Genomic DNA, 23,269 nt, shown 5'->3' on the forward strand with positions numbered 1-23,269 from the left:
GCATTCATAATAAAACGTGCCTCACACGGTTCCGGGGGGGAGAATAAAGGCCTTCTGTTGTGAATCCATGCGTTTTTGTGAGAAAAATATCCATATTTGAAACGTAATAAACACTTTTCTCTCACTTCCGTTATCTGTCATACGCGGAAGGCGTCCTGGCGGAAGGCTTATGATGTATGTGCAGCGCACGCGCCTCTGAGATATGCTAGTCTCGCGAGTTTGTTTAATAGGAGCAAAGGAAGCAAAGTTTCCTTACTTTAGCAAAGGAAAACCAGTCTCCTCTTGGCTTATATCGAAATCCTCCGACATTTTTCTTTGTAAATCTTCGGTTTGTACTTCTAATTCGTGACCGGCGTTTTGTTTGGTTCTCTCGCCGCGTTCATCACTTATCACGCAACGCCGACGTGCTGCGTCATCCGCCGGAACGGCTTCCGCGTATGACAGTTGGCGGAAGTGATATAAAAGTGTTTATTACATTTGAAATATGGATATTTTTCTTACAAAAACACATGGATTTGCTTCAGGAGGCCTGTATTCACCCCCCGGGGCCGTGTGAAGCACGTTTTATTATGAATGTGTGTGCTTTATTTGACGACTTGTGGACTGTTCAACTGCAACACCCGCTGACTGCAATGATAGAGCTTGGAATAGCCAGGACAATTTTTAATATAACTCCGACTGGATTCGTCTGAAAGAAGAATGTCATATACACCTAGGATGCTTCGAGGGTGAGTAAAGCACAAGCCAATTTAAATTTTTGGGTGAACTAACCCTTTAAGTGACCTCATCTGGAATAGAAGAATTACAGTAATTTAATCAGAAAGAAGAAATAGCCGAAACTCTAGAAGTGGAGTACTGCTCTCTTTCAATTTAGAGATACTGAAAAGTGATTTTAGGATATAAGAATTACAATAACCCAATCGGGGAGAAGTAAAAGCCTATATTCCACTTTCAGTGGCACTAAACTGTAAAAAAAGACCCAATTATGACTGCATTTCCTAGCTGTTAGTAACAACATTAAAGTACACGTAAGTTTCCAGTTTGGTTTAGGTGTCATATCAAAGATTCACAAGGAACATTTCACACATTGTGCGAGAGAACCATGTTTGGGCTGTTTTTGTAAAGAGAAGGGTTTGTAGTCGAGATGGCTCCCTTTTTCCATGAACGCATAATGAATGCAGAAGGCCAGGGTGAGTTTACCTTCAAGAATGACAGATTGAATATAAATCTAAACAGACTAAGAAGGTAAATTAAACAGTTCCCTGTGGAGATGAAGTGATCTGAGGGAATCACAGTCAAAGTTGTAAGTGAAGTAGTTTTGGCCTGTGTGTGTGTTCTGAAGTGTGTTTATTTCATATGCTGATCAAACGCTTCGGCCGGAGTACAAAAAGAGAAGAAATTCAGTGTTTAGAATATTTGTGTGCTATGTATGTAATTTTCAACAATATGCTACATTTTGGTGACATGTCCTTTCTAGTTTTGGGCGATATGCTCAATTTTCATATCATCCTATCGTTAGCCTGCGAGATCGCTGATACACGATATTATCGTGTTAATTTATTTAATTATTTATTTATTTCGTTTCATTGCCGGAAAGTGAACCAACTCCAGCGTAAGGCTAAAAACAGCCTTTTTAACTCTTTCCCCGCCATTGACGAGTTCTCTCGTCTTTTAGAAGAAAACGCTTCCCCGCCAAAGACGAGTTTTTACGGCTTTTCATGTTTTCACTGTTGTACACTCGGGGGCATTATTACACATCTTCTGAACGAGTACAAAACCTCCCGAAAAAAAACACACATGACCAGGACGGCGAAACGAGCGATCTCTTATGTAAACAGATACATATGAAAAAGAATGCGATCATCAGCAATAGACAGCATATAAATGAAAACTGCATAATGTTACAGAGTAAAATGTTGATCCAGGAAGTGGTATATGTCTGTGCAAGCTTTGGAGGCATTGATGGAAGCGATTTACTGGACTTATGCTTTGATAATCGTACTGAATATTATTCAGATGTAGTTTTTGATAAAAATGTGATTTTCTCACCTTTTTGCTCAAAATAATGATTTTTTTTATGAAACCTACCTATATTCAAGTGTTGATAAAAAAAGAATGCTTTAAGCTAGAATAAAACTGATTTTTTTTTGTTTAAAAGTAGAGGCTCTGATCTTTATTTTGGTGTATTGCATATTCAAATATTCATACAGCAAAATATACTAGAGGCCATCAAATTTTAGTGAAAATCATGAAAAAACTTTTTTCAAAAATGCTGGCGGGGAAAGAGTTAATGTGACTGAATTTCTATTTAACATGATAACAATTCAATAGAAATATTGTAAGTTACTAATTATAATGCTTATATTTCCTCAGTTATTCAAAAAGCAGCTACAGAAAATGAGCAAAGACCATTTACATTACCAAAGAACATCATCACAAGCTCAGTCTAGTGCGAGTTTATGCACTTTAAAATACACTCCCGTTAAAATCAGTGAAGCTATCTACACTGTATGGTGAATAAATCTCTTATACTTACATCACGCGTACATCTGCACTTTGTTGTTTATGATGAAAGAATTTGCGAGTCAGAATTCAGTCAGCGCGCGCTGAACAACGAAACTCCGCGGTTTCAGCGATGACTCATCTGAACGTCTCTGATTGGCCATTGCATTCATAAACATAACATAATCGTGTGTGATTGGTTATAACGCAACACTGTTAAAACGCGGAAAAAGAAATATAATGGAACAAATAAGCCCTCATATTAATTAGATAGTATTACTAATATGATAATAATAATAATAATAATAATAATTGCTATTGTCAGTGGCATCAGCCACAGCCCACAGGCGATATCTCTGACTATCTACACGATACTATCATCTATCGGCACAACCCTAGGCCTTATTATTGCATGTTTAAAGGAATAATTCACCAAACAATGATAATTTTGTCATCATTTAATCACCCTCATGTCGTTCCTAACCTATTTAAGGTTCTTTCTTATGTTTAACACAAAAGAAGATGTTTTGAAGAATTCTGAAGAACCAAACAGTTGTTACTATGGTCAATGGGGGACCATCAACAGCATTCTTCAATATATCTTCTCAAATTTTCATTTTTGGGTGAACTATCATTTTAAGTGAAGTATGACATGGGAGATGTAGTAGAAAAAAGCTTTTTTTTATTTTATTTAAACACAACCACTATAAACAAGTTGCTATAGAATTCTTCATTCAAGAAGTAAAATACAAGCTGTTGTCCACATTTGTGTTTGACTAAATTAAATACCAGTGTGTTTTTAACTATTAAAACCTTTTTGTATATTTAAACTGATAATATAATATAATATATGAAAATTAAAAATGTTGCCTGGCAAATAACTGCAATAATTTAAGTTTAAGTACTAAAATTACTAAACTAAAATCACTAAAATGAAAAAAAAAACAGTTTTGAATCAGTTCATTGATTCACACTGTTTAAACTGATTTACAAAGATGAATCAAAAATACTAATGCTGATTTTGATACTAAAATCTCTCATACTTGTCATGACACAAAGAAGATTCCTTTAACTATAAATGTTCGTTAGGAAATAGTGAACCAATAAAATATTCATACACTAAGTATGTTATGTAGCCCACACTGTACAAACACACAAATACATGTACGCTGCCTTGAAAGGATGCAAAAGGGACGATTATTAGCAGGGGTGAGGAATTTTGGTACATGGATGAATAAGAGTAACCTTTCAGTGTATTATCTGTCTCTCTCCCTTTCTCTCTATTTTGCTTTAAAGAGGTTTTTCTAAAGCGGTGAAGAGGATTACGCGTTTGTGTCTTGCCATTCCAGCCCCATTGGATGATTGGATTGGATGAAACATTTTCAAACAGAAAAAAAATAAAAATGTACAAAGGAAGCAAAAAAAAAAAAAAGAGACAGAGCAGTGTTCCACATCATAAAAGCAGGTTTAACACAAAACCGGACCCTTTATCCAACTTTCATTCGCACAGACACCAGCCAGAAATGTATGAGCTATATGCACCTTTACACAGCGAAAGACAGGTAAAAGGAAAAAGGGCCAGAGAAAGGGGGAGAGGTGGAGAGAGAGAGACAGAACGAGTGAAAGAGTAGAGACAGAAGGGAGATATGTGAACATGCTAAAAATAACCGTCAGAAGCGCCTTTTTAAATCTGCAGTGAAGCAGAGAATTCATTCAAACCAATGCTAATGCAGCACCCAAACAAAAGCAGCGTTTGTTTCTGGATTCTGACCCGTGAGTTCAGGTTCCTGTGTGTTTCCGAAGGCTCATACACATGTGTGGTTATCTCAAATTCCTCACGCACACTGAGGAGGAGATGACAGAAGGCCAAAGTGAGCTGCGAGTGATAGTACACATGTGCGCCGTGTACTGCGGCAGGCTAGCTGCGTTAGCATTAGCTCTCTGCCTTTGTGCAAGTTCTCTCCAGATCTGAGGCGCCCTCACCTTCCATCTCTGTCTCTGCCTCTGCCCAGCTGGCCCTCGGAGCTGCTGATTTGTGTACCACAGCCATCTGCTCAGACTAATTAACTAATTAACTAATTAATGAACTCTGGGGAAGAAAGAACGCACTGTCGATGGGCCTTGTGGGTTAGCGCTGTTTTCTTACCAGGGCCTAAGCGTTTCCTGTATTTCCCTGTTCGCATTACTCCCTCACCTCACTCGCTTTTTCTTTCTCTGCATCTACCAGCCCTTCATTAAATCTGTCCTATTTGAAGAAACAGATTACCCTAATTTAGGGTGACCATACGTGCCATTTTCCCAGGACACGTCCTGGCCAGGATTTCTATATTGCCTAAAATATCTAGGTTTTGGCTTTGTTTGCGTGTGCAGACTGATGACTGTATGACATCAAAATACCTCGAGAGCATTTTGAAAGCATAAGGAACCGTCTGTATGGTAGTTTGATGTCATACACCGATCGGTCTGCACTTGCAAACAAAGCCAAAACCTTGATATTTTAGGCAATATAGAAATCCTGGCCAGGACGCGTCCTGGGAAAATGGCACGTATGGTCACCCTACCTAATTAGGTTCCTAATTCTGTACGAGTCTTTATTTCAGCAGTTTTTACACTTTTGCCACCAGCTAACGCAGAATCCCTGAATTATGATCCACGCGCTGACGCGTACCTTTCGAGGATGTTTGCTTTGAGCTATTTGCGTTTTCGAAACACGTTTTTCAGTTTTTGATGTGGACGCTAATCGCGTAATTATAAATTCAAAGGGAAACAATGGATGTTTGCATTGTTGGTATCTGAGAAGTGAAGGAGATTATTTTTGCAAATGTAAATGACATGTCAGATCTCAGAATGAAGAGGACACATTTTCATATTTTTACACCTGTTGCAGGTGATCGGCGCCAAGATTTAGCTTGATTAACTTCACTTGTTTATTTCTATTTCAGAGTAAACGATTATAGAGACAAAAGAAGTGGGCCGTCAATGCTATTATTTGGTGGGAGTTCCCACACAATCTCATGGCAGTTCATAAATATTTAACTTTTTGGTAAATTGGTGGCCAGTTCACATGAATTTGTATAACTCTACCTACTTACCGCCCATTGATGGTTAGCCTTACTGATAAAAAGTATGATCTTTAGAAATAAAATTCATACAAAAACGTGTCATTGTTAGAAAAAAAAAGTAAGCATGAAGGTCCTTCGTTAGGGGGAATTTGTACAAAAACGTATGATTGTTCGAAAAAAAGTAAGCAAGATTTCAGCAATCTTATAAGATCATTACAAATCACACTGTCTCCAACATGGATCTAATAAACTTGGGTACGACATGTATGCAGACTGTACGATGCTGACACCTAGTGACTCGTCGGCTATGACGCAGGTTTCTATTGAAGAATAAAACGTTATCGGCATGCGCTAGTAGTAAACAAAAAGATCATGCCGAATCACAGTTTGGCACTTATACTTTTTATGTGTGCTGAAAAAATGAGGAAGCTGTGAAAGAGGAAATTAAAAGAGTTTGAGGTAATCAGTTTAAAGTTTTAGTGTTATGTTGCGTTGATTAACGCGCCATTTCATGTTGCATTTTTATTGGCTGGGCAGTAAATGTGGGCCGTAGCAGCAAACACACTTTGCAATGATCATGAGGAATTTCTGACACTGTCATAAAATTATCGTAGGCTATCTTTGGTCACAAGACCATGACAACGGCCGTCTTTGAACCTCTCTCACTGTACAGCATAGTACCCCGATTAGGAGTCATGATCACAGAAATCGCCACGATTGTTTCACGATGGCAATCTTTCATCTAAGACAGCCGAAACTTGTGCAGTGTGTCCCAGGCTTTTGGGGGAATTCATACAATAACGTGTCATTGTTAGGAAAAAAAGTAAGCATGAAGCTCCACCGTTAGGGGGAATTTGTGCGAAAACGTATGATTGTTAAGAAAAAAAGTAAGCATACTTTAAGCATACTAATTTATACTTTTTTTCTAACAATCCTGTATTTTCATACAGATACATATGAAATTGTCAAATAGTTAAATCATGTTAGAATGGGATCCAATGGTCAGGAGATCAGTTTGGAATCTAATGGCTAATATTATCAAGAGATAAAGCTCATTAGTTTTAGCTAATCACTAAATTCTGTTTAGGTACAAATGTCGTCTCTCCGCCTCATTCTTTTTTCAGTAGCAGTACGTCCTCTGGTAAAACAGGCAGTTAGTTGTCTGTAGCCTGTTGTAAGGTGCAGCCGTGCAGAACGCAGAATATTGTTTTTATGTTTGTGGGATATTGATGTAGCCTAACAGCGAAGCCCTGCGAAGCACAGCTGATTAACTATTTTATTATACTTCACCAACCAATATGCTTGTTTTCGATACAAATATTTCAGTGACAGAAACAAACTCTCCTGTGAGGAATGGAAAGGACAAATGGGGCACTGAGGTTTATAGTCTTTCTGCGGACAGAAGGCAGCTAGCTGTGGAGTACACTGACTACTGCTTGAGAAGAGAAAAATTTAAGAATGAATTAAATTCACAAGCAGGAGTTTGAATTGAATTAGAATGACAGGAAGAGGAATTTCGTGAACACAGCAGTGGACTTCAGGCTGATGGGTCAATTCTTGTTTCTTATTGTTTGGCTCCAAGGACAGGTTAATTCAAGCATTCTGGGAAATTATATGTTTTTCCACAGTGGTCCATAAAATTATTTATGGTAATTGGTAATTTATTAAATATATTGAAAAATATGTTATAATAATAATGAAATAATAATAAGAAGAAGAATTGTTGTTATTAGTGCTAGAATTATCTATCATCTATCTATCGTTCTATCTATAGTTCATTCTATCTATTGTTCGTCCTATCATTCTTTCTGTAGTTCTATCGTTCTATCGTTCGTTCTATTGTTCTATCATTCTTTCTATCATATCTATCGTTCGCCCTTTCGTTCCTTCATTCGTTCTATTGTTCGTTCTATTGTTCTTTCTGTAGTTCTATCTATCTATCTATCTGTATATCGTTTTATCATTCTATCATTCTATTGTTTTTTGTAGTCTATCTTTCGTTCGTTTGTTCGTTCTATCATTCATTCTGTAGTTCTATCTATCTATCTATCTATCTATCTATCTATTATCTTTCTATCATTCTATCATTCATTCGTTCCATCATTCTATCATTCTATCGTTCTTTCTGCAGTTTATCTATCTATCTGTTCTATCATTCATCTGTTCCATCTATTTTTCTGAATCATCCTCTCACCTACTCATCCCTCTTTCACTCTGATATGCTACTCTGTCTCTCTATCTCTCTCTCTTTCTCTCTGTCTCTCTCTCCGATCTGTCGTTCACTGGAATGGTGCATATTCATGAGTCCGGCTCCAAACTGCTGCTCTCAGCACCAAAGTCTGCAGGAGATTCAACTCAGCACTCAGCTCGCAGTGAAACTTACCAAGAGAATCAGAGCGGTGCACAGGGTTAGACGTTTGACTGATCATTTTGCTAAATTGTAATATGATATTCCATTACACATATGGACGCAACCCGCTGTTTAGGATAATCACTGCATTTTTGCAACATTCAACATTGTGTCTGCACACTTGCAAAACACATCCCTCTGAAAGAAGAAGTGGCTGGTTGCCAGGCAACAGCAAACAGCTCAACAGAAGGAGGTTAATATGAAGACAGTCAAACCCACAGACCATCAGCAACCAATTCCTGAACACCATATTCCCATCGATCAGCCTTTTATCCAATGGCTGTGATGCACACACAGGCTTCCAGTTATCCGACAGACCACACTTCCCACTCATAAAGGTGCACAAATGTTTACATCCTTGCCTCTGACCAATCGGTTTCGACACATTCAAATGGAGCCTCGACACACTCTGACAGTATTCAGCATAGACAGCGTACCAATAGAATACCTCCATACTATTTCTGCAGTATATGGAATGTATATTATGCACGATATGTCAGTTTTCTGTATGTATGGGATACCTTCTGCATTCTGAATGACCTTTTGCATTTGCCATAATGTGCAGTATGCAGCTGCATTGATCCCACTCTTTTTTACACTAAATGAAATAACTGTTAAACACTAAATGATATAAATGTATAGCATCCATTTTTAAAACCAAAATAACTAAGTTAAATTAAACATGCAGTGTAGTTGTCACGGTTGCACTACTGTGAGGAGTGCGGAGCGAGGAACGAAGGAGATGAGGAGTACATCAATCGAGAGATTTTAATGAATACAAGGGAACCAGGAAAACACACGTAGCACTCGGACGAACAATACCGGAGAAGAAACTCAAAACAGGAAACACTTTAAATACACAACTTAATCAGGGGAAGACGAGACACACCTGGAATCAAATGAGAAACAATCAGGGAGCAGGAACAGGAAGATAACCAAATAAGGGCAAGGAAGACACATGTTGTACGTCGTACAACATCCAACGGAGGGGGGGGCCTCTGGAGGCCTCTAGGAGCAGGGTTCCAGGACGGAAGGCCACCAGGGCGGCACCCGTTCCGGGACCCATGGCGGATCTGGCAGTTTGGTGCGCCATGGCGGAGCAGGCAGACTAGGAGGCCACGGCGAAGCAGGCAGACTAGGAGGTCATGGCGGAGCAGACAGTTCAGGAGGCCATGGCGGAGTAAGTAACTCAGGAGGCCATGGCGGAGCAGACAGTTCAGGAGGCCATGGTGGAGTAGGGAACTCAGGAGGCCCTCAGTGAGCTAAACTCAGGAACAAGAGCCCTCAGTGGGCTAAACTCGGGAACAGGAGCCCTCACTGAGCTAAACTCGGGAACAGGAGCCCTCACTGGGCTAGATTCAGGGACTGGGAAGCGCTTACGAGGACCTGGCACTGGAGGGTGCTCTGAAGGAGCAGGCACAGCAAGGCGCTTTCGAGGAGCTGGCACTGGAGCGAGCTCTGGGGCTGGAGCCGACACTGGAGCGAGCTACTGTGAGGAGTGCGGAGCGAGGAACAAAGGAGACGAGGAGTATATCAATCGAGAGATTTTAATGAATACAAGGGAACCAGGAAAACACACGTAGCACTCAGACGAACAATACCGGACAAGGAACTCAAAACAGGAAACACTTTAAATTCACAACTTAATCAGGGGAAGACAAGACACACCTGGAATCAAATGAGAAACAATCAGGGAGCAGGAACAGGAAGATAACCAAATAAGGGCAAGGAAGGCACATGGGGAGCAAAACACACACAAAACAAGGAACAATGTCTGACAGTAGTGAGATCATATGACAGCAATAAAAACAATAAATTATATTACTGTTTTAAATGTTTGTTGCTGCAACATGCATTTTATTTCACATGCTATTTTTTTTTTAAATGGCGTGTAGTATACAGTGCATAATACAGTATGTACCAATGGCAGTGTTATTTTAGAATGATTCATAAGTTAATAGGTAATGATATTTTGAATTAGCTTTATTTATGTCAGTTTTTGTTTTAATTTGTAGTCATTTTGTGATGTGATTTTGTTATAGGCCTATTTATTTATTTATATATATAATATAAAATGTATAATTATAACAACAAATTTTTATTTAGTTTAAGTTTTAATCAAAAATTTATATTTTATTTTAACTTTATTTCATAAAATGTTTCATAACAAACATGTTTTTATTAGTTTTAGTTTTAGTTAATAGTATCATATGGTTACTGAAGCTTATTTCTTTCATACTACCAACTTGTCAGGGTTATGGACCTGTCTGTGTGTGTTTTTGCTCCTTGTGACCCAGTTTCTGTCTCCCGTTGATTTTGTTAATTTGATTCCAGGTGTGTCTAGTTCTTCCCCCAATTATCCTGTGTTTAAAAGCCCTAGTCCTTTCAGACAGTGTTTGTCGTTTCTGAACGTCCTTCCATGTGTTCCTGTGTCTCCTACGTTCCCCTTGTGATTGGCTTATTAAAAAGACTGATATTGAAGAACTCCTCGTTCCTTGCTCCCCGAGTGTGTTGTGACAGAAGAACCGACCGAAACAGTTACCTCCGTCTGTACCAATCCGGTTTGTTTCTCCTTTTTTTACTCCGTTTTTTGTTTCCGTTGTGTGCTCCCCATGGATCTCTTCACTCCGGTCCCAGAGCCCAGCCCACCATCTCCCCGCGGTACGGAGCATCAGCCTGAGCCCACCGACGATGGAGAGCCATTTCCTGCCGCTATCCGCGAGCGAGCCGGCGACAGTGCCCACCACGAGGGAGCAAGCCGTGGACAGTGTGAGCGCAGAGTGGAGCTTCGCCCCCTGCATCGCGGCTGAGCGTGAGCTGTATATGGTGCGGCAAAAGGGACAAAACGAAGAGGGGAGGGATCCAGCCCCCGAGGCCAGCTCAGAGCGCCCTCCAGTGCCCGCTCCTCGAAAATGCCCGCCCTCCCACCCGCTCCAGCCTCTTCCACCGCTGTCAGCTGGCAGCCCCTCTGCTCACCCTCAGCCCACCATCATTGCAGTGCGAGCCCCGCGGGACTCCCATCCTCCAGCGTCACTGGGGTCAGAGTATCCCTCACGGCCCGGCCCGGACTCCGCCTCGGCCCGTAGACCCAGTGGCTCCACCTCGGCTCCTAGCTCCCTTGCCTCCACCGTCGTTCCATCAGCTCCACCGGGCTCCCTCGTCCTTCTGGCTCCGCCTTGGTGGGGCATCGACCCGCCATCGCCTCTGGACTCCTCTCCTCTGGCTGCGCCTCGTAGCTCCGTCCTCCAGCCAGCTCCACCTTGGTCCTTAGTCGCTCCGGCTCCGCCGCGGATCTCTGGATCTCTGCCTCCGCCTTGGTCGCCAGAGCCCTCGGCTCCACCCTGGCCCCCCGGATCCTCGGCATCCCCCTGGCTCATTGACTCTCCGTCTCCGCCTCGGGCTCCTCCTCCACCTGCTCTGCCGCCGTTGGTCGGCGGCCATCCCTCTTCCATGGCTCCTCCCACCGTCGGCTCCACCGTGGGCCGCTGTTATGGCTGTGGCCTTGGTCCTGCTGAGCTCCTCCCTCCTTCGTCGCCCCCCTGGTCTCTGTCTGCCGGCCTCCTCCCGGATATCCGTCCTCCGGAACCTCCTCCCAAGTTCCCACCCATTCCCCTCCCCATGTTGTTTCTACGGTGCAAGGACGCACCTTCCGGGAGGGGGCGTTATGTCAGGGTTATGAACCTGTCTGTGTGCGTTTTTGCTCCTTGTGACTCAGTTTCTGTCTCCCGTTGATTGTGTTAATTTGATTCCAGGTGTGTCTAGTTCTTCCCCCAATTATCCTGTGTTTAAAAGCCCTAGTCCTTTCAGTCAGTGTTTGTCGGTTCTGAATGTCCTTCCATGTATTCCTGTGCCTCCTACGTTCCCCTTGTGATTGGATTATTAAAAAGACTGTGATATTGAAGAACTCCTCGTTACTTGCTCCCCGAGTGTGTTGTGACACAACTATTATCTAAAAATACTATGTAAAACATTTTATTTGAAACAAACTGTTTAAAGTAGTATTCTAAATTACTGTCACAAGACCCGTAATGTGCCGCATATGACGCTGGCAGAGATGTTAAAAATCCCTTAAATAATTTGTCGGACTAGAAATGGAAGGTTAAGTTGAGCAGGTTGCATTGTGGGATACAGTACCCAGTGAAGTAGGTCAGCCGGGTATCCCGTGCCTACAGAAATGTGCATGCTGCTCAGACACAGATCCAGCACCTCTAGGATTCACACTCACCTAACATGAAACTATTATAAAAAGACCTCACATCCACACTTCCCCCACTAATTTGCACTACAGTTGTATTTGTAATGTACTCGGTGACTTCATTCATCTTTAGGCACTCGCCTGTGGTGGCCTGATCCAGCACAGGTCTCGTTTTCTACGGGTTGTCCTTGACTCGTGAGGCTGATGCTTATGATGTGTGTTAGTACACATTCAGTTACCTGTCCTATTAATGTCATTTAGACAATACAGCTATGTTCACAGTCACACCACAGCTCAATGTGGCCCAAATTATTGTTTTCCCCAGTTTTTTTTTTTTTGAACAAAAAAACACCTGTATCCCTGAATCTCACATTTTTTAATGTGAAGATAAAACAAAACTGTATTTGATGTTTGAAAGCTTATTTATTCAGCCTTCAGATGTATAAATCTCAATTTTAAAAAAAACCTGTTCATTCAGAGGGTAAAAAAAATGTGTACAGACCCCGTTTGATGAAAACGTAATTTGTCTCGTTTTCTACGGGTTGTCCTTGACTCGTGAGGCTGATGCTTATGATGTGTGTTAGTACACATTCAGTTACCTGTCCTATTAATGTCATTTAGACAATACAGCTATGTTCACAGTCACACCACAGCTCAATGTGGCCCAAATGATTGTTTTCCCCAGTTTTTTTTTTTTCTTGGCGAGTTTGAACAAAAAAACACCTGTATCCCTGAATCTCACATTTTTTTATGTGAAGATAAAACAAAACTGTATTTGATGTTTGAAAGCTTATTTATTCAGCCTTCAGATGTATAAATCTCAATTAAAAAAAAAACCTGTTCATTCAGAGGGTAAAAAAAATGTGTACAGACCCCAAATCTTTGAAAGGTAGTTTAGGTGATATTTAAAAGAAAGATGCGAAAATATAGGCTATATTTATTGTTGCTAATCACTGCTAATGCTTTATTTTGTCATGGAAACGATCTCATGGTTTAGGATAACGATGCCGTCGGTCATGAATACACGCTACTGTTTTGCACAGCATGTAAATGAATGTAGCAGATGCAGCAGTATCCTTTAAAGCAAAGTAATTTTCGGCCTGTGGGAGTTTCAGACGTCAAAAGCTTTTTTTAACATCTGTAACGAACATTTTCAAAAAGCTCTATTTCAGCGTATCCCTCCATCTACAACACACCAGTGGAGCCTTTTATATGTAGAGTGCGAGATTGAGTGCGAGATCTGTTTTCCTGTTGTGTGTTGTTTGTAATATGATGTGCCGTATGTTGTCGCTTGTCGTCTTCCTCACAGGCCTGACTCCTGAAAACAACATGGCAGTTTGTCTTCTTCCCTACTCATCCCTCTTAGTTTCTTTGACGTGCTCTCTTTCTCTAAAACACACACACACACACAGTCACACTCACTGAATCTTATATTGGGTCTGAGGGCACAGTAGCTTTTAAGTACGGGTCTATTTTTATCTCTTTTTCCCCTCTTATGTCTTTTCCCCATTTCTTTTAATATTACGGAGTAAGCCTGTCTTTCACAGTCTGAAGAGTGGTTTCTTAGACATGGGAAATATGCCTTTTTCTCGCTACATTTTCATGCTTGTAGTGCATCACCAGTTCAGTTAGAATAGTAAACTAGATGGTCTTACATAAGCTCTTTAGTTCTCATTTACACTGTGACCCCAGAGCCTCACACGCCCCATTTTAATGAGCGGTAGCATGCTTGTTTTGAAGTATGTATGTGGATGTGGGCACTTAAAGGAATAAAAAAGAACTTATTTTTTTATTAAAATGTCAAAAAACCACTAGTACAGTGTTATATATTTTGCTGACTTGTGTACTTGCATTATACCAAATGTTTCGAAGAATGTTTAAATCCAGAGAAATAAGCAATTTTAACTAGTGACACGGCGCTTGGCCATAGTGTCATTGTGTCGCCTGCCAATGACGTCATAACCCCTCGATTTCCGGTTTTGTTTTGTAGAAAACATGGAAACACCAAAGACGCTTTAATATGTTGTGTGTTTTATTAGACCGGTGACGACCTCACAGAGTAGCATTATAACAGAACTTTCAAATGTATCTAGTATGATAAAACAGCACTGCTTTGTTCCCCCACATACACACAACCGGAAGGAGCGGAAGCGGTCTACTGTAGCATAATAAAAGCTCCGCTGCTTTCGAGCCGTGTGTCACACTTGTTCAGCAGCCTCGTTTCGCTTCGACGACTTTCAGCCTCACCCTGCTTCATTCTACTACGTTAATAAATCATAAGCTCATCCATGAACATGATTTCTGCCCGAGTCCCATCAGATTGCATCGGCTGTGGGGATGAAGATGACAACTCCCATGATTCCACACTCAGTCACGGCGTCATCAAACTACGCCTTTGTCTCTTTGTTTATTTTAAGTATGCGCCCTCTAGCTGCGAAAATTACATATTGGGCCTTTAAGCTTTTAGAACAACAGTCCAAATGTCTAAACTGGCTAATCGGCTAGACTCGTCATAAAGATGGGCTTGACAAGATGATAATAAAGCTCCTCTCACCAGCAGCGATAACAGTTAATGCATCAAACCCACCCCAGCACCCCTGAGGATCACAGTTCTGAGCGTTGCAGAGGAAAATATGTTCTGCCAAAGCTGCTGTAATTGAAGACACATATGTTTTTGAGCGATTATAAATAGATTTATAGCGATGGAATGATTTGAAGCAGTTTGATTTGTTACTTAATTTGTTCAGTCACCGTTCATGTAGGCTACATCCTGTAGCATTGATACACTCACAAAAGATTTGTAAAAAAAAAACACGTAATGTATAAAGTGTTATTAAACATGCTCAATTTTACAAATAAATTTACTTCAGTTTTATGAGAGAAAAAATACTGACATTCAAATAATATGTTAAATGAAGCTTTTATAGTACTGCAACTGAAGTCATACATGTTTTTGACTAATAGATTTATGAGTAGCAATAGAATTATTTGATTCTTTTGAAACGGTTCTGATTTGTTCGTTCATTAGTTCAGTCACCATTCCTGTAGGCATCATCACTGGTGAGTGAGTCAGAGTCATGTAGACCAAAGGATTCAGTCACTGAATGAATCAGTTAAAAAGGTTCAAAAATACTAATGTTGTGCTTAATGTCTAATGTGCAGTATACAATGTATAATGTCTACTATTTTTCATTATGCATTGATTACCATGGTAAATTTTACGAGAAAAAAGTGTTTTAAATAATGACTTTAAAATAATATGTTCTGCTGAAGCTTTCATTGTATTGTTTGCTATACCAAACATAGTATATATTATTCATGACAAGTTCAAATCTATTGGAATCATTCCAAATGGTAACAGGAAGTTCTAAATGAACATGACTAATTAATGCTTTATTCCTCTGTCTTGCCTCATTCTTTCAGTTTACCAAGGCACTTTACTCTTCTAGGCCTCAGAGTGCTTGATCTTGGTCAACATGTATTGATCATGGTCTTTTATACCTTTGGTTCACATTGTCTGTTATCTTATCTCCAATCTAACTCTCTCGCTCTCTGTAGGTTTTCTGAGCACTGGAAATCAGTCTGCAAAGGGGAATTATGGGCTACTGGACCAGATTCAGGCTCTGCGATGGCTCAATGAGAACATCGGACACTTCGGAGGAGACCCAGAGAGAATCACCATATTTGGCTCTGGGGCTGGAGCCTCTTGCGTCAACCTTCTCATCCTGTCCCATCATTCTGAAGGTTTGAAACTCTGTTGCCTTGATCATCAATAAAAAATCCCATCATTTAAAGGAAGGTCACCAAAAAATGAACATTTATTCATTAGGACTTTTTTTTTTCGCTCTCTCTCTCTCTCTCTATTTATTAAAAAATCCATTTAAAACTACAAGTGTAGTTCATACACATATTACCATTCAAATATTGGGGTCAGTGAGATTTTTTTTTCTTTTGGAAAAAAAAAATTTCAACAAGGACGCATTAAATTGATCAAACGTGACATTTATAATGGTACAAAAGATCTCAAAGAAATTCCTTTCTATTCATCAATATAACGTTCTATTCATCAAAAAATCTTGAAAAAATGTATCACTGTATCAAAAAGTACCAAAAGTATTAAGTAGCACAACTGTTTTCAACATTAATCATGTTCAAGAAATGTTTCATGAGCAGCAAATCAGCATATTAGAATGATTTCTGAAGGATCATGTGACAGTGAAGACAGGAATAATGATGCTGAAATTTTAGTTTTGCATCTCAGAAATATTCAAATATATTCAAATAGAGAACAGTTATTTGAAATTGTAGTCATATTTTAAAATATTACTTAATAATATTACTCTTTTAATACAGAAATGAAAAACATTCTAATCAGAAGAGGTTTGGTGTCAGACTTTCGGATAGTACAATGATTTTAATTTTATTTCAAGATGGACATAAAGTCAAAAATATTAACTGTCCTGATATCATAATGAAGATACTAGCCTCATTTAAAAACAAGCTTTTATTGAAAAGAAGTAGTTTGACATAATGACTTAAAAAATAATTAAAATGTTTACGCTCACAAAGTAAAAAATGTATTACTTTTGACACCTTGTCATATTTTATACTCATGAAATGTAAACTTTCCTTGAAAATGGTATAAATATTTTATAAAGCCATAAAAATTTCTTAGAACATTATGTGTTTTAGAATAGGATTTTTTTTCTCTTTATCATGGACACTCTCATTTGTCATTGACCCATTTACCCTCATGTCATTCCAAACCTGGAAGACTTTTATTTTTGGATATTTGGAATTGTTTTAAAGTCTATAACCCTAGTTGTGCTATATATTTTTTTACAGTATACTATTCTATGTTCTGAATTTTTTTAATATTGATATATTGTGCAGCTGTGTGAAAGTGAGAGGCAATGCCTTGCGGTGTGTGTGAGTTTGTGTGTGTGCGAAACTGATTTACACCGCTATCTCGAGATCACACGTGCGTCTGCATTTGATGCCAGTTTATAATGAGTCCTGTGTGATAAAAATGGAGGGATGTGAGACAAATTCATAATGAGCAGCATGTACAACTATGTGTGTGTGATGCAGAAGTGTTGTACTGCAGCTGAGCTGATTCTTAATTGATTTCATAGGGAACTGGACCTGGGGGGTCTTGTAATAGAGTATAGTGCGAATGTGTGTGTGTGTGTGTGTGTGCGCGTGTGTGTGGCTGGGGGGGTGAAACATTTTAATAATTAATAACAGAATCTGCAGATGAAAACCATGGGGCACTTTACATAACGGTGCAGCAGGGTTCTGAAAGCCAAGATGGTTTCCGCATGCTTATCCAGAGCCTTTTCGAACACTGCTTAGCTCACTTTGTTACTTTCACTCAAGTAATGAATCAGAGTTTCTACCTGCCCAATTTGCAACACATACTAAAAGGAGCCCCTGACTGTTGGTTCATGCTGTTATTGGTTATGCCTTGTTGAAGCCAGCATGACCTTTCTACTGTGCAGACTTCCACCATTTTAGCTTAGCAACATGTTTCTCTGACCATTAAATCTAGTTTCAGAACTTTACTTGTAGATGGGTAGCACAGTTTCATATACAGTAAGGTCTAAAAGGTCTGTGACGATATTGACAGTCTTGGTCCGAATGTACATGACACACTGTTTAATTGAATATTTTTAAAGGTTAAATACACATTGCACCTCAACTCTCTATTGTAGCCAGTGCACAAGGCCAACTGTTGTCTGGCATTCTGGGATTCTGGCATTCCTGTAGCTCAAACAGTAGAGAATGGCACTAGCAATGCCAAGTTCATGGGTTTGATTTCCAGGGAATGCATGAACTGATAAAATGTTTGCCTTCAATGCAATGCAAGTTACTCTGGATAAAAGTGTCTGCCAAATGCAAAAATGTATTCTTGCAATTCTCTTCTGATCTGAAGTTAAAATTCGGTTGCATTCTTTCTGAAATTAAGATTCCATTCTTTCCTGATCTTTTTTCTGAAGTTAAGATTCTGTTCTGAAGAAATGTGTTAAGAATGTGTTCTATTAAGATTCCATTTTGTTCTGTTCTTTTTTCTGAAGTTAAGAATCTGTTCTGTTATTTTCTGACCTTAAGCTTCTGTTCTGTTCTGAAAATGAGATTCAATTCTGATCTCTTTCTAAAATTGAGATTATATTATTTTCTGTTCTGAAGTTAAGGTTCTGTTCTGTTCTGAAGTTAAGCATCTCTTCTGTTCTTAAGTTAAAAATGTGTTCTCTATTCTGAAGTGAATATTATGTTCTAAAGTTAAGAAACCAGCCTGGAAAGCATTTATTGTTATGGAAATTAGTTCCACTGGCCTTCCTTTTGTGATGATAAAAGATACTCAGTGGCTTTATCTTGCTCATGGTCATGGGTCACGGGTCACACTCTGTCCACATTGACCTACTCACATTATAGTCTGCTCTTTGACTTTTCTTAGTCATTGTCTTGTAACTGGCCCTGGTTTCAGGTTTGTTCCAGAGGGCCATTGCTCAGAGTGGCTCCGCCATATCCAGCTGGTCAGTCAACTACCGGCCTCTGATGTACACCAAGATCCTGGCCAAGAAGGTGGGCTGCAGCTACAGCGACACTGCAGATCTGGTGGACTGTCTGCGAAGGAAGAGCTTCAGGGAGCTGGTGGATCAGGATATCCAACCTGCCCGCTACCACATCGCATTCGGACCGGTGGTGGACGGAGATGTGGTACCCGATGACCCTGAGATCCTCATGCAGCAGGTGTGATTTTAGTCAAAGCAGGGTCCCAGAGTTTAGAGTCTAATCTTGATAGTTAATTAGCGAAAGTGAGTACAATGGGTGACATTTGTGTAATGTCCTCAGGGGGAGTTCCTGAACTACGACATCTTGTTGGGGGTGAACCAGGGTGAAGGGCTGAAATTTGTAGATGACAGTGAAGGTGAGGATGGTATTTCAGCCGCTTCCTTCGACTACACCATATCAAATTTTGTGGACAACCTCTATGGATACCCAGATGGTGAGTTTCAATGATACACCCGTAGTCACTTGCACATAGGCTGATGTTTGCCCTGCCATTGCTGCCACTGAATCTACAGCACAATGTAGAAATTATATTATTCACTGACTTGATTTAAAATACATCACTTGTCATATTTAAATATTCAACACAATGTAAATGCCTAGTTCTTTCATGAAACTCTAGATGGCGCAGGCTGATGGATTCTTAAAGGTGCAGTAGGAGATCTTGGAAAATGCTAACTTTAGCCTGATAGCACTGAATGTGAACGTCCCACCCTCCCTGCAAATCGCCGTTCAAAGCCACGCCCCCTGAATGCATATACGTACGCAGATCAGACAATTACTTCAATACATCATGTGTCATTCACTGGTGAGAAAACTTTATAGCACAGTTAGTAAAAGTACAACAATACCGGGAAGGAAGATCGAGTTGTTGATGTTTGCCTGCCATTCTCACTCTGTCTGCAATAGCGTACGTGACCGCGCTGATGATGTATCCTGTCTGCGTGAACAGGGTACGCAGAGGTATGCAAATACATATGTTGACAGGCAGGTAGGAAAGTTCCGAGCGTTTTGATTGGACGAACATTTCTTGGTCCTACGCCTTCCACAGAATATCTAAATACAGATAAATACATTTAGACCACTTAACTTAATGATTGCTATCGGAGTGTGAAGAGACATTGACTTGAGCATTTTGCAGTGCGCTTTCAGAGTTCCTCTGAAACCCTCCACCTTACCCAGCTCCACCTGTATAGATCTGCTACGTGTTATTTTATATGCTATTTGTGCAACAGCAGTATGTTTTAAAAACTCACAGCACCATATCACCGTATGCATTGGCAGTAGCAAGTTCCTGTACTAGCTTGCAACAGCAGCAATAATCTACAACTACAACAATAACCAACAGCAGCAGCAACATAGCAGATCTATTCCACCAAGACCAAATATATTAATATTGTCATATCCATTACCATGCTCAAATCTTCAGAGAGTTGTCATGATATAAATTATTTTGTTGGGTTTCTAATCAAGCACTGAATGGAGTACCTATTAAAAGAAAATTTTTGCCTTAGAGGTCTAAAGTAGATCTGTGAAATCTGTGCATACGTGTGCATTGAGAAAACTTATTATCAGGTGTACATCAGATGTACTTCAGGTGTGCCATTCAGGACAGTCCCACAGATTTCTGTAGACAACACTGACATACACATCTATACGTTCTTTTAGCGGTTGTTCAAGGTAATCAGTCTAATTTTACCCCTCACCTTGGGTGCTTCTGTCTCACTGTCTCCTATATTGAGTCAAGGTGCCCTGCTTTGTGTGACAACCAACTCTGTCTTTCAACATCCAACATCCATCTTTTTCTCTCTTGGTCTCTCTCTGTCCCTTCTTAGGTAAAGACATACTGCGGGAGACTATAAAGTTCATGTACACAGATTGGGCTGACCGCGACAACGGGGACATGCGGCGTAAAACTCTACTTGCACTTTTTACCGACCACCAGTGGGTGGCGCCAGCAGTGGCTACAGCTAAGCTGCATGCTGAGTTCCAGTCCCCTGTTTATTTTTATACCTTCCACCACCACTGCCAGACGGAGGCACGACCTGAGTGGGCAGACGCAGCACATGGCGACGAGATCCCGTATGTGTTCGGTGTACCCATGGTGGGAGCCACAGATCTATTTCCCTGCAACTTTTCCAAGAATGATGTCATGCTCAGCGCTGTGGTGATGACATACTGGACCAACTTCGCCAAGACAGGGTGAGAGTTTGATCTGTCCAAATTTGTTCACCCAGTGAGACCAGAATACAAATGCAGTTCTGTCTTTTTATTTTCTTCTCACTTTGTTTCAATATTTTGTTTCCAGTGATCCGAACATTCCAGTACCGCAGGATACCAAGTTCATCCATACTAAGCCCAATCGCTTCGAGGAAGTTATATGGACCAAATTCAGCTCTAAAGACAAGCAGTACCTCCACATCGGGTTGAAGCCTCGCATCCGGGATAATTACCGTGCCAACAAAGTTGCCTTCTGGCTTGAGCTGGTTCCTCACCTCCACACCCTTCATGTGGAGATCATCAGCTCCATAACCACGCGACTGCCCCCTGGCAGCCCGCACCGGCCCGGCTGGAAGGGAACAGCCCAGAGCCCTGGCACACGCTCTACTCGCCACCCCACGGTCTCAACCTACCCACCCGACCCGGACCTCGAAGGTTCTGAACACCCTCCTGAACGCTTCCCATTCCCGAGTGACACAAGGGACTATTCGACGGAGCTGAGCGTGACAGTAGCAGTGGGCGCGTCGCTGCTCTTCCTCAACGTGCTGGCATTTGCTGCGTTGTACTATAAACGCGACAAACGGATCGAGCTGCTGCAACGCCGCCATCGACGCCTCTCGCCTCAACGTGGGGCGGGGCCGGGCCTTGGCATTGTGGGGGCTCCGCCCCATAACGACCTGGCATTGAGCCAGGAGGAGGAGCTAATGTCCTTGCAGATGAAGCAGCAGAGGGTAGAGCTCGACCACGGCACGCCTCTACCACCACGTGGTCTACATGGCGACTTGGAACCTCTAAGACCACCCGTGTGCCCGCCGGACTACACTCTGGCACTACGGCGGGCACCTGAGGACGTGCCACTTATGACGGCTAACGCGCTTTCCATGATCCCCAGCACCATCACTGGCATGCAACCCCTCCATGCCTTCAACACTTACCCCCCTACACCTGCACCGAGTGCTGGGCATAGCAACAATGCCCTGCCCCACCAGCACTCCACCACACGAGTATAGTAACCCCTCTGAGGGGACCGGGGCCCCCAAACGCATAGGAACACAGACCTCCGGTACTAAGAGTGGTGCGCTACACGGATACTGTCCAACACACCGCTCCTGTCCTTTTTAAGTCCACTCCCAGCACACTCTCTTTCTCTCTCTTTCTTTCTTGTTTTACTCTTCCTGCTCCTCTCGTTCTTGGGGAAGATTTTGGGTGGAGAAATGTTGGCCATTTTCCCTACTCAATACAGCAGCTATCCCCTACCATTTTATTTTTTCTCCTGTTTTTTCCCCCTCAAGTTTCATTGCCACCTTTCCCTTATTTTTCTTTTCTTCTCCCTGAGTCTTTTGCTCTGCTGTAGCCGTTTCTAGTCCCCAAAAAAGAACAGTTTTTCCTACTTCTGACTGTTTTATAAATCAAGAAAACATACGTGTAAAAAATGTATTATTGATAACCTTATAAGGCTATGAATGAAAAAAAGATTCTACTATCTAATTTTTACCAGCATTCTTGTGCCAAGTACTGTGATCATCGTCCAATCAGATGCAGTCTAGTGGACGGACATGGAGAGAATCACCTGAACTGGATTTATTCAAGGAATTTGCAGAATTGAGAAAAAAAGTGCCAAATTAGTTTTTCTTTTCTTTATTCTCTCTCATTTTTTATGTTTATTTTTTGCTTTTTGTTTTGCACTGTCACTGTTATTTGCCTATGTAGAGAAATGAACAACACTACAAATATCTATATAAAAATATATAGATTAATTAAATTTATATCTTGATTGCGCTTTGGTAATTTTGCATGATTTATTTTTTAAGAGGAAAATGGACATTCGAGATTCAAGACTCTTCTTTCTGTCTTTTTATTGTCTTTTTCTGCAACAGTCTTCTCTCTCTTGCTCTCTCTCTTTTTCTCTGTCTCTCTCTTTTTTTTACATCAGCTGTATTTTGTGCACTTCATTTGGAGATTCTTTTCCCTCTGTAGATACATGGTCATATCCGGAAATGAAACTGATTCTTGATGATAATAAAGAGGATAAATAGTTCCCTTCGTTTTTTCATTTATAATTACGGAAGCTGTGCAACAAAGCTCATCTCCCAGAGAAGGACTGATCAGATCCACGATCCCCTCCTTTCCTTTTTTATCCCTTTTATCTCTCTCCGCTCGTATAGTCCTCTGTAGTAACCCGCGCATTACGCCACATTGAGTTAAGGAACGTTCACTGTCGCTCTCTCTCTCCGTAAAGACTTGGACTCTGCTGAGTTGGACGTCCAGAGCGACGGGATCAACACCTGCTCCCGTTCCCGCACAGCT

At 40.9% G+C, this 23,269-nt stretch overlaps 1 protein-coding gene across 1 annotated transcript in view; it reads left to right on the forward strand.

Moving 5' to 3' along the window:
- LOC107554306 (neuroligin-2-like) overlaps positions 1-22,597 on the forward strand; it is a 99,600-nt gene extending 77,003 nt beyond the window's left edge. The window contains exons 5-9 of the mRNA XM_016236784.1: positions 15,728-15,913; positions 18,657-18,922; positions 19,025-19,178; positions 20,578-20,944; positions 21,051-22,597. Coding sequence (XP_016092270.1) covers positions 15,728-15,913; positions 18,657-18,922; positions 19,025-19,178; positions 20,578-20,944; positions 21,051-21,972 — 1,895 coding nt within the window. The 3' untranslated portion in view covers positions 21,973-22,597. The remainder of the gene's footprint in view (positions 1-15,727; positions 15,914-18,656; positions 18,923-19,024; positions 19,179-20,577; positions 20,945-21,050) is intronic.
- Positions 22,598-23,269: the final 672 nt, after the last annotated feature.

This window comes from Sinocyclocheilus grahami, unplaced genomic scaffold (genome assembly GCF_001515645.1).
Source record: "Sinocyclocheilus grahami isolate Dianchi unplaced genomic scaffold, SAMN03320097.WGS_v1.1 scaffold497.1, whole genome shotgun sequence".
Taxonomy (NCBI): Eukaryota; Metazoa; Chordata; class Actinopteri; order Cypriniformes; family Cyprinidae; genus Sinocyclocheilus; species Sinocyclocheilus grahami.